This window comes from Rana temporaria, chromosome 8, assembly GCF_905171775.1.
Source record: "Rana temporaria chromosome 8, aRanTem1.1, whole genome shotgun sequence".
Lineage (NCBI taxonomy): Eukaryota > Metazoa > Chordata > Amphibia > Anura > Ranidae > Rana > Rana temporaria.
This window is the reverse complement of record NC_053496.1, coordinates 39,909,581-39,922,262: the sequence shown is the minus strand read 5'-3', so window position 1 is coordinate 39,922,262 and position 12,682 is coordinate 39,909,581. Positions and strand designations below refer to the sequence as shown.

At 44.1% G+C, this 12,682-nt stretch overlaps 1 protein-coding gene across 1 annotated transcript in view; it reads left to right on the top strand.

Annotated features, from left to right (window-relative positions):
* Nucleotides 1-12,682, top strand: part of SHOC2 (SHOC2 leucine rich repeat scaffold protein) — a 94,386-nt gene that overhangs the window by 45,189 nt on the left and 36,515 nt on the right. The window contains exon 3 of the mRNA XM_040361633.1: nucleotides 9,670-9,807. Within this exon, the coding sequence (XP_040217567.1) occupies nucleotides 9,670-9,807 (138 nt within the window). The remainder of the gene's footprint in view (nucleotides 1-9,669; nucleotides 9,808-12,682) is intronic.

Genomic DNA, 12,682 nt, shown 5'->3' with positions numbered 1-12,682 from the left:
TGTCTCTCTAGTTCACATAAACATGAAACCAGTTTAAAAGTGAAACTAACCTACAGGCACATTATATGATTGATTTTTTATCTATTTGTAATCATTTTTAAAAGGAATCGGTCAATTTTTTTGTCTCTATACCCTGTAAACAGTCATTTCAGCAAAAAAAAAAAAATCCTTTAGTGACCCTTTAAAGAAGACTCCATAAACTTAGACTTTTCTCTAGCTGATGATATGGGGGAAAGATCCCATCCAACGTGTCAAGACCAAGTCTTGTTGGCTATACGTTTTTTAGACTGTGTTTTTCCCTTTCTGGTGTATAAAAATAAGTTTTTAGTTGTGGATGTGGTGGAGAGGGATTGGAACATCTGTCAGGTGTTTGTCTAATCTGCCCAATGGGGGGCCCAGTGCTGGGACAAGGCCATTTGGTGCCCAGGGCGAAGATGGCAAACTGCGCCCCCCCCCCCCGTTTTTAAGAAAGAATCAAAGTCGGAGGAGAAGAGAGGGGGACAGCAGCATGGAGGGAGAGAAGAGAGGAGGACCGCAGCACTGAGAGGGACACGGAGGAGAACAGCAGCACGGAGGGGGACTGCAGCACGAAGGGATAGAAGAGAGGAGGAAAGCAGCATGGAGGAGAACAGCAGCACAGAGTGGGACTGCAGCACGGAGGGAGAGAAGAGAGGAGGACCACAGCACCGAGGGGGACACGGAGGAGAACAGCAGCACGGAGGGGGACTGCAGCACGAAGGGATAGAAGAGAGGAGGAAAGCAGCATGGAGGAGAACAGCAGCACGGAGTGGGACTGCAGCACGGAGGGAGAGAAGAGAGGAGGACCACAGCACCGAGGGGGACACGGAGGAGAACAGCAGCACGGAGGGGGACTGCATCATGAAGGGATAGAAGAGAGGAGGAAAGCAGCATGGAGGAGAACAGCAGCACGGAGTGGGACTGCAGCACGGAGGGAGAGAAGAGAGGAGGACAGCAGTATGGAGGGGGACACGGAGGAGAAGAGAGGGGGACACGGAAATGGGGACAGCAGCACGGAGGAGAAGAGAGGGGGACAGCAGCATGGAGGGGGACACGGAGGAGAAGAGAGGGGGACACGGAAATGGGGACAGCAGCACGGAGGAGAAGAGAGGGGGACAGCAGCATGGAGGGGGACACGGAGGAGAAGAGAGGGGGACACGGAAATGGGGACAGCAGCACGGAGGAGAAGAGAGGGGGACAGCAGCATGGAGGGGGACACGGAGAAGCATGGAGGGGAACACGGAGAAGCATGGAGGGGGACAGCAGCAGAGCAGCAGAACAGAAGGGGACTGGAGGAGGATGCGGTGACAGTCAGTGGTGATCGTGTGTGGGAGAGTTACAAGTACCGATCACCGCTGATTTCACTTAAGCAGCTGAAAGCCGGACTTTGAAACCTATACAGGGAGATCAGTGCTTAAAACTCTCCCACTGCACTGATCGATGCTTCACCCAATACCTGGGCAGTCAGCGGTGGAGCATTTGCCCCGAGTACAAGTACTCAGGGCAAATGCTCGGTATCGGGACAACCCTAGTGTGTACCCATCTTTATCTTATTCCTTGCTCCAGTAGGCTCTCCCAGTGCTGTGATTGGTTCTGTGGAGCTCCTTCCTGGGTGAATTGTGAGTGGCTGTGGTCACACTCCAGCCTCATCCTACCATACAGGGTTAATGTTCCTGCATGGTATGATGATGCTGAGGCTTTGGGTGGAGGGGGAGAGCACTGCAGCTGGCTGGAGCAAGTACAAGCTTTCCTCCAACACTGCAGAGTGGACTTTTTTACTTTGCTGCAGTTGGGCTGCATCCCATCACTTGCTGTTTGGTTAAAAATATACTAGAATTTTTCCATTGCTACATAGATGTATTCCACATGCACACTATATTTTATTAAAATGCATGATTTTAATTAGAATACAGTGTGTGTGCAATAAATCTATGTACAGCCTGAAAAGTCCCAGTATATTTCTAACCTATATATAAACATTTTACTTTCACTTTCACTAGTAAACCTGCGCTGCAAGGGTCAGCACAGGTTTACAGCACAGCATTGCATAGTGTGGATAGCAGAACTGGTCGGGACTCACAGGAGGAGAAAAGCAGTCTGTTATCTGTCTCCCCTTATCTTAAGTCTGTGCAAGGAGAGAGAAAACCTCCGATGTCTGCTGGGCAGTGATGATCGGGGCTGCAGTGTACTGCTGTGCTGTCTGCTCTACCCACCTGTCTGGAGCTCTCACTGTCCCGATCCAACCGCCCAGCCTGTCAGGAAAACGTGTGCCCAGGAGAGTGTTCTTTCTGGGGAAGCCTGCAGCAGGTAAGAGCACATTCTCAGTGGTGCTTTTGGACAGAATTAGCAACGCAGAGGCTGAGACAAAGCATGAGGCTCTAGTGTTTTGCGCCCCCTTCCAAACTCCGCCCAGGGCAGTGGCTCCTCCTGCCCCTGCCTTGTACCGGCCCTGGGGGGGCCACACACACACACACACACAGCAACAATCTCCCAATGAGCACACTAGTTTGGGTGACAACCAAAGATTTCTTTACTTTTTAGGGATTTCCTCTTGCTTCCTTTTTTTTTCTTTTTCTTTCTGACTATGGGACAGGAAGTAAAGGACATGTCACTTTAATGGGACTCAGATGATGGGGGGGGGGGGGGGACTTGACAAGAGCTCTAACACTCTTATTATATCTAAAATGTAAAGTTTACATTTTAGTTCTTCTATTTAATATATTTTGGTTCTGCTATATTTCACGTAGTCCAGCTATTTCTTTTCCAGGACTTTTCCAGCAGTCCCACTCCAGACTTATTTAGTATTTTAAAGCTATTGAACAAGTTCTTTAGTTTACCTTCCCAGTTTGGTTTTTGTTCACTCTGGATTTTTGAGCTTTGACTAAGACCTCTTTGTGGGCAAAAAACAAACAAAACAAATGCAAGATTGTCCAGAGCGGTTTGTTCGCTCTAAGATAAATATTTGCAGGGACTTGTAGTTGTATGGCGGATTTTACCTTAAAATCAATAAGACCCCAGATCTCTCCTCCGCAAGTCAGAGACTGCTGGGGATCATCTAGTCACAGGTATTCTCTATGGTGAACTTCCGCCGGTGGCAGATTCCTTCTCCGCATCGCCAATCCAACGGGCAAGCTGGTAGAAGCATCAGAGATTAGTGGGAGGGGGGATGTCCCCTCCCGCCGCCTGTGAGAAAAATCAAGCAGCTAAACAGCCGCTTGATTGTTCTTACGGTGCAGAGAATCGCTGGCTAAAAAAAATGTGATGCCTGCAGATGCCGGCATCATTCAGATATCCCCACTCAAAGCCAAGGACATCATATGACGTACCTTGGTCGGCAAGTGATAAAGATATATTTTTCTTGAAGCTTTAGTCGCCTCTACCCACATCTAAAGCAGGGAATGTAGGTCTGCAGAGATTCAAATTAGTTATGTTGTATTACATTGGCTACATTTTCAGTAGAAGGTCCTGTACTTTCCATTCAAAGACTTTTAAGAATTCTCTGCTGCTCCCAAAGAAAACCTTTGCTTGCATTCAGCAGTCCACCTCAAAGGAAGTGTAAATGTCATTGTCGATTTCCTGAGTTTGGGGGTCCTGGAGAAAACGAATGTTTCCTGAACAAAGACCTTTTCAACATGATTGTGTCACAAAGTGAGCAGGCAGAAATGGGTTTATTTGATTCCAGGAAGAATGCAAAGCTAAAGATTTTTTTTTGTTAAATCTTGTGCACAACTCGGGATCTATTCACTTTCATGAGTTTGGTCTTTCATTTTTTGGGTGCACATTCCCAGCTAGACTTGAGTGTTTGGCCCCAGAAAGCTTAAGTCTGTCAGCTTTTCTCTATCGGAAAACATTTTTTTCATCTTCAGATTTCAGAGATTTTACGTTGGGTCCTCTTGTATTTATGCAGAAGGAAAGATTCTTCAGCTATTTGCTTGGGTCCTGACTCCTGTAGAGCAGTGGTCCCCAACCTTTTTGGCACCAGCGACCGGTTTAGTGGCTGACCATTTTTCCAGGGGAGTATTCACAAAGTTAGTCCACAGCTATGTCATAGTGTCCTTGGTTCTCTTTTACATCACAGCCCCCCTCTACATTAAATTCCTGTTTTAAAGTGCAGTCCCCTTTAAATGAATGTAATGTGGACTGCATTGTAAAGGGGGCACTATAAGGATTACAGTGCAGTCCCCTTTACAGTGCCCTTTTACATTACTGCGCCCCTAGCAATCACTGTTCCACTTGCAGTCATGGCCCCCTTTTCTTGTCTAATATCACAGTGGCCCCTGTAAATCTCTGCCTCTCCTGAACAGTACTATCATTTTGCAGGGCAAGAGGCAGTTATCAGACTGTGTGTCCTCTCGCCCGGCTGTCGATTGTCTGACTGATAGGATGACATTGGTGGTGGGGTTGGCAGATACGAGTGAGTGAAAAACTTATATAGCGCTGCACATGCGATTTAAATCGCCTCTGGGCGCTCGTTTGTCCATTTCTCCTTTGAACTCAAAAGAGATGGGTTTTGATCTTTCTCCTAAATGTCAAGTGATTCTGATCCGCCCAGTGTGAAAGAGGCCTTAGACTTGCTCCAGAATTTTGTGGAAAGCCTTCCCAGTAGCGTGGAGGTTGTGATATCCACAAAGGGGGACAACTTCATACAGGGTTTTTGGAATGGCATGTCTCATATAGGTGTGATGGTCTTATGTCTCCAAACTTTTGGACATTTTATTGTGTAATTTTAAAGCTAGATAATGACCCTGTTTATATACACAAAGCATAATGTAGGAGCATATGTACAGTGCTGATGGAAAATCTACATGGCTACTGTGAATAGATTTTTGACCTTCACGGCTGTTATGTCCAAGTTTATCTTAAAAGCAATAGTAAGTGCTATCCTTTTATTGCTTTAGTTTACTGCTGAGATTTTTTTTATCTTGACATGGCTTTAGCTTTCTTAACATTATCGCTAGGAATAAGTAAATATAATATAGGTCTTTCAAACCAGGAACTTTGCTAAAAAGAATCAGCAGGAATTGAATTGTGGTTGTATGCAATGTTGCTGAAGGATAAGCCAAAAATGTGAGCACATCAGGTATGTTTACATTGTTTTGAAAGGCAAATTGAAGGTGTGATTTTTCTCAGGAATGCGTGGTGCTCAGAATGCAGCGTTCAGGAATGCGTGGTGCTCAGAATGCAGCGTTCAGGAATGCGTGGTGCGCAGAATGCAGCGTTCAGGAATGCGTGGTGCGCAGAATGCAGCGTTCAGGAATGCGTGGTGCACAGAATGCAGCGTTCAGGAATGCGTGGTGCGCAGAATGCAGCGTTCAGGAATACAGCATTCAGGAATGTGTGGTGCTCAGAATGCAGCGTTCAGGAATGCGTGGTGCGCAGAATGCAGCGTTCAGGAATGCGTGGTGCACAGAATGCAGCGTTCAGGAATGCGTGGTGCGCAGAATGCAGCGTTCAGGAATACAGCATTCAGGAATGCGTGGTGCTCAGAATGCAGCATTCAGGAAAGCGTGGTGCTCAGAATGCAGCATTCAGGAATGCGTGGTGCTCAGAATGTGCAGGGTTCAGGAATGCGTGGTGCTCAGAATGCGCAGGGTTCAGGAATGCGTGGTGCTCAGAATGCGTGGTGTTCAGGAATGCGTGGTGCTCAGAATGCGTGGTGCTCAGAATGCGTGGTGCTCAGAATGCGTGGTGCTCAGAATGCGTGGTGCTCAGAATGCGTGGTGCTCAGAATGCGTGGTGCTCAGAATGCGTGGTGCTCAGAATGCGTGGTGCTCAGAATGCGTGGTGCTCAGAATGCGTGGTGTTCAGGAATGCGTGGTGTTCAGGAATGCGTGGTGCTCAGAATGCGCAGGGTTCAGGAATGCGTGGTGCTCAGAATGCGCAGGGTTCAGGAATGCGTGGTGCTCAGAATGCGCAGGGTTCAGGAATGCGTGGTGCTCAGAATGCGCAGGGTTCAGGAATGCGTGGTGCTCAGAATGCGCAGGGTTCAGGAATGCGTGGCGCTCAGAATGCGCAGGGTTCAGGAATGCGTGGCGCTCAGAATGCGCAGGGTTCAGGAATGCGTGGCGCTCAGAATGCGCAGGGTTCAGGAATGCGTGGCGCTCAGAATGCGCAGGGTTCAGGAATGCGTGGCGCTCAGAATGCGCAGGGTTCAGGAATGCGTGGCGCTCAGAATGCAGCGTTCAGGAATGCGTGGCGTTCAGAATGACCCCGTTGTATACACAGAGCATATGTAGGTGTATCATACAGTGCTGATGGCAAATCTACATGACTACTGTGAATATATTTTTGACCTTCACGGCTGTTGCGTCCAAGTTTATCTTAAAAGCAATAGTAAGTGCTATCCTTTTTATTGCTTTAGTTTACTGCTGAGATTATTTTTGTTTTATCTTGACATGGCTTCAGCTTTCTTAACATTATCGCTAGGAATAAGTAAATATAATATAGGTCTTTCAAACCAGGAACTTTGCTAAAAAGAATCAGCAGGAATTGCATTGTGGTTGTATGCAATGTTGCTGAAGGATAAGCCAAAAATGTGAGCACAGCAGGTATGTTTACATCGAGTTTAAAGGCAAATTGAAGTTTGTATATAATCTGGTGATTACCATAATCCTTGAATACATTATTTAGTCACATAGACACCACACTTAATAAAACACGTAGGCTGAATTGACCATTGCAGCACATGTACATGCTAACTGAAAGACCTAAAGGGCCATGTCACATAGGTGATTTTTAGAACGCAGAATAACTTGCTCAGTAGGAAGTCGCACAACCCCACCCAGGCCAGCCACTTTCGACGTTTAAAGAATTCGAAGTTGGCAATTTTTTTATTTTTTTTTACGTCACAATGTAGAGAATAAGATTTCCTATCATCTGTGCCCAGTCTTGCACACACAGAGTTAATCCAGCTCTGAGCAATCCTCTTTTTATTGTTCGGGGAAATAAAACAGACTTGCAGATAAAAACCATAGTCCTTTCTTGAGTGACAGGTTATTTACATATCTCGTGCACTGCTTGCAGACATACCCAGCTTCTGGAAAAAGTGCTCAATTCACATCCCCCTCCCCTCTTCCCTCCAGCTCCATGTATATTCTGATGGCTGTTGCATTTTCTCATGGCACTGAACTGTGACTCACCCCATATTTTGAAAACATTTAATCAAAACACAGGGGAGGAGATGTGAATTGTGCACTTTTTTTTTAGAAGCAAGGACTTTGGTTTTTATCTGGAAGTCTGTTGTATTTCACTGAACAATAAAAGAGGATTGCTCAGAGCTGGATTAACTCTGTCTGGCAAGACTGGGCACAGATGATAGGAAATCTTATACTGTACATTGTGACCTCAAAAAAACAATATTTTGGGGTTTACATCCACTTTAACTTTTCACTTCATTAAGCGATGCACCAACTGTATAATTGGTATGTACCCTCCACTACAAACCGTATACAGCGATGTATTCCAGTAATGGGACCGGAAGTTCCTGTCCCTCTCCCGCAAAAGCTTTGTATTCTATGAATGATATGCAGAGATTCCTTTGATTGGCCTGATGTCATCCACCCTTCTCTCAGCCTCAGCCAATCATAAGAAACTTTGTATTTATTCATAGAATACAAAGCTTCCTGTGAATGACTGAGCAGTACTCGGCCCGAAACGATTTTGTTCCAGGAGTGGGATTTGGAAGCTCCAATCCCACTGCTCGAACACAGCCCTCTGTATACTGTATGTAGCAGAGTCTATATACAGCTCTGACACCCACTGCATATGTCAGTGTAGTTAACGGTTTGGTTGGACCAGGCTGGTCCAAAGGGAAGTTCACCTTTTCTAAAAAAAAAAGCAATGTGCGTTCTTTCTTTCTTTTTCTTTTTCTTTTTGTTATCTTTGGAGCCTGTAAAAAAGCATTGCACCTGCGATCAGCAGATCATAGGTGCAATCTCGGGACCCTGCAAACTGTGTAGCTGTCTATCCACAGGCAGTCGGCTACTGAATGACAGGAAGAATCAAATTGCAAGAAGCGCTTTGCAGCTCCCTGGAAGTTAATTGAGAACTACAAGCTGTCATCCACAAAGCCTATCAGTACTTGTAGTTCATTCACAGATCTCCGAATGCATGCCTTTACTGTGTGGGTGGAGCCCTGTATGGCCACATCACTTTCAAATTATGACTGCGGGTGCAGAGAGGAGATCCCCCGGCTCGCTGTCACAATTAGGAGGTTGGGGAGAGGCTGCATGAGCCTAAAAATGGAAGGAACATGTTCCCAAAGGTTAACTTATTCTTTATATGTCACTAAAAAATGGAGTTGTATCCTGATCTAATAAATTTGGATGTGATCTGACGTCATTGGTGTGCAACTTCTTGCTTTCCTATAAAGTTCATGTAGTGCAGTTGGGTTTCCTTTGGTCCGTACCCGCATGGAGGATCTTCAATGCAGGCATGGAGCTGTGACATTTCTCTACATGTCCAAAAAGATGAATTTCTGTTAAAAAATTGCTAATGCCCACAATCAACGGTGATTTGTAGCTAGTGATTTTAATCAGTGGAGTCGCTAGCAATCTGCCTCTAAGAAACGATTGTCGTTGCTATAAATTAAACTAGAACTACAGCATTGTGCTCTGCTACAAATCGCTCTTCTGGCATTTGTAGGTAAGCCATGAAAGTGCAAATTTCTCTGGTAATCTTGTTGCTGTACAATGCCTCTCCAAAACCATTGCTGAGTCTTGAGTTCCTGTTTCGTTTTTTCCCCTTCCTTTTCTACATCTCAGTGCCGCTGATCAAACCCCCCACCCCCCCGCAACCAATTTTAGCCACTTCTTTTGTTTTCATGCACTTTAACACTGGCTGCACATTTTTGCTGTGGATCGGCTTTCGAACAGAGGACTGTGGCAGAGCAATGTATCGGCATGGCTGCTTGTAGACTGCATATGACGGGGCAATCTTGCAGGAGCGCAATTTGGATACAGGAACAAAGCGTTGTCACCCCATAACAGGAAGTGCCTGAACAAGGACCTTCATGATAATCTCCCTCTGCCCACCTCTCCCTCCAGCACAGACTGTATTTAGATATTGTAAGTAATAGTCTCCCAGCGCAATCCAACTTTTTAGCAACTTGCTGCAGCAAGCAAGCACGCACTTTAGCTGCAGCCTACAAAACCATAGTTTTTGCTTTCCAGCATGTGGAAACCATTTGGGGAAGGCCATTTTCTGTTCTATCATGAGTGCCCCCCTGTGCACAAAGCCAGCTCCAAATAGTCGTGATTTGACCCGTTTGATGTGGAGGAACCCCAGTATCCTACACAGAGCCCAGGCCACTATTATTGTTTTTAGGATTTTAGCGATGTTGGGTGCTTTGTGTATGGTCAATGAGATTGTACCACTACTTTTATGTTTTGAAATCTAAACTTTACGTTAAAAAAAAAAAAAAAAAAAAAAATGGCCTGGTCATGATGGTGGTTGATGACTATAGTTTTGGAATGAGACCACCAACAAGCTTGTGTGTGCTAGTTACATGGCCACAAACTTTTTTCCAGTTTGTTGCCTTTCTGGTATGACACATCAACCTTACTGATTGACAACATTTGTACTAGGTAAGGGGGTGTTGGGTCATAAGAAGCTGGATGTGTATTTATTGTCTGTGTTTTGTGGTCTTTGCAGGGCAATTGTGTAACCTCATCACACTGGATGTCGCTCACAATCAGCTGGAACATCTTCCGAAAGAGATCGGGAACTGCACTCAGATAACCAACTTGGATCTGCAGCACAACGAGCTCTTGGACCTGCCAGACACACTAGGTAAACTACATGCATGCATACCCTGTGTGAGCATTGGGGGGATTTCCAGGTACCATCGGGCTGTTTTCTTTTTGGAGAAGGAACTTTGCTTGCCTTAGGTTTGCATTTGTACAGGCCATGTCGCTTAGCATTGTAGTATTTGACTATTTCTAACACAGATGCTAAGACTTTTTCAGATTAATGGGTCAAATCAATAAAGCTTACCAACAACTGTGTAGGGTGCTGTGGAAATGCTGTGTGTCCAAGAATGGCACTTAAGGAGAAAGCTGCTTATTGAGCATAATGTTAGTAGAGCCCATTGGGTGCATGTACAATTATCTTAGACATTAGGCTGGTATGGTGACCTTGCAAAAGGTTCCTCTACTTTTTTCTTCTGGCAGTTGCATGGGACAGGCTTTATTCCAGGAATGTGTGGCGATCATACAATAATGTAAAGTGTGGATAATCTGCGCTCCCCCCCCCCCCCAAAGAAGCAATAATCAGTGCAATCTAAGGAAAAAACAAAAAATGGGGTCTGAAAGACTTAACAAAAACAATAAGTGACCCACCAAACACTAAGGTGTCCGTTTATGAAGCAGTGAAGAGCGGTGATCCCAGGGATCACCAGTGATCACAGCCCAGAAACAGTTTATGAAACAGTGATAATCGGGGGAGAAGTGTTTGAATTTGTTCTCCCGCAGATTATCTCTACACACAGAGAAGTCTCATAGACTGACACAGTAACGGCCAGTTTATGAAGCTGTGATCTGAGCTCTTCACTGGCGATCTGTGTCAGAATTCACACTCCCCGACTCACCATCTCAGAGCTGGTGAAGAGGGAATCCCGGGGGTTCTGAGGAGGAAGATTTTTAACTTCCTTCTACCTCGTTCAGACCCCCCAACACTGTAACCATGTCCCCCTGTAATATTTATGTGTATACATATATATACATACATACAATATGTATAATGTGTGTGTGTGTGTGTGTGTGTGTGTGTGTATATATATCAGGGCTGTGGAGTCGGTAGATAAATACTCCGACTCCTCAGTTTTATGTACTTCCGACTCCTCTGTATTATGCAAATGTATTTTATACATTCCTTGAGGGAAAGAAACGCAACCTACCACAGGACTACTGGCTGGGAAGCCAACAGTCTACTGTATTGCACAGTTTAAGCAAAAGACAAACACAATGAAAACAAAGTTTTATATAAAAAAAAAAATATTAATCAATCAAGTGGCTGGATAGTAGCAGCAGGCATAAACATCAGGAACAGGATCTTTACCAGTTCAAAAATACAAACCACATTATTTGGTTGTTTTAGAACAAAAACAAAGCTTATCTATAATGAACCAAAAACAAAATCTGTAAAACCTAGAAATGGTTTATATTAATCTTGAATGTAGTTATAGGCTTAGCAAATGCTAATCAATTCAATGTAGAGTTCTAAGGAAGAGAATTGCCTCTGCCAGATCCTCTTTCATAGAGGCTCTTAAGTCAGACTTTATTATTTTTAGGGCTGAAAATAATCTTAGAGAGGTAGTTTGGCTGCTGCTTTCTCCTTTGTGTGCTTATCTGCTGCTGAAGATAGGGCAGTGGGAGGATCCAGGAAGGGGCATTTATTCTAAAACATGATTTTCCTAGGAGAATCCCATAGTCATGTTTTTAAAGTTTAAGCTAACAATCGGAGTTTATAAGTTTTTATAGCCTTAGCTAAATGACAGCAGTTTTTCCAATGGTTTACAGCTTCAGTCTTGAACTATTGGCCCTCCATTCCCTTCACTTATACAAGTGTCTCACTCTCTAGTCCTGCAAAAAACATTTATTTAACCCCTTATTAGTGAGAGGCTAGGTTACACATGGACGCTGCGTTCCCTGTAAAAGCAGAACACAACACTATGGAAAGTATAAGTATTGCAGCTCCTAATTGTGCGTTGCGTGCCATATAGTGAAGCACATGAAAAGCATGCTTCTTCACGGTCACCAATGCATGCACTGCATGCATTGGTCGTTATTCTTACAGTAGAGAAGTCATTAATTATAACTTTTTGTGAATTGGGACATTTAAACTTGCTTTTTTTTTTTTATTCCAATCTAAATTTAGTCGGAGTCGGTGCATTGTTTGCCGACTCCGACTCCAGGTACCCAAAATTTCCCTCGACTCCGACTCCACAGCCCTGGTGTGTGTGTGTGTGTGTGTGTGTGTGTGTGTATATGTATATGTATATGTGTGTGTGTGTGTATATATGTATATATATGTATGTGTATATATATATATATATATATATATATATATATATATATATATATATATATATATATATATATATATATATATATATATATATATATATATATATATATATATATATATATATATATATATATATATATATATATATATATGTGTATGTGTGTGTGTGTGTGTGTGTGTGTATACATATTATGTAGGGGGACTCGTTATTTTAATTACATTGGCCATGCGGTCTGTCAGTGTAATGAGCGGTGATAATTTATCACTTCTCAATAAACTGACATCTCTGTATTTCTGTGAATTTCTTGTACTGTAATCGCGTAGGGTCTCACGAGATTCCAGTATCAGGGCCCGTTCTCCAGTGTTCGAAGCGTTGGAAGATCACTTCACTCCTCCGAGGGTGAAGTGATCTTCTCCGCTTGATAAACCGGCACACAGAGGAGAAAAATCTTCACTGTGATAGCCGGAGAACGAAGCAGTGAATAGAATTCACTGCTTCATAAACGGACACCTTTGTGCTAATTAAATGTTTCCAACTTGGCAGGAGGAAACCGTGAAAGTTTTAGGCTGCATTCACACCTGAGCGTAGAGTTTTGCTGCGTTTTTTACTCATATGAGTAAGCACTAATCAATAGTGTGA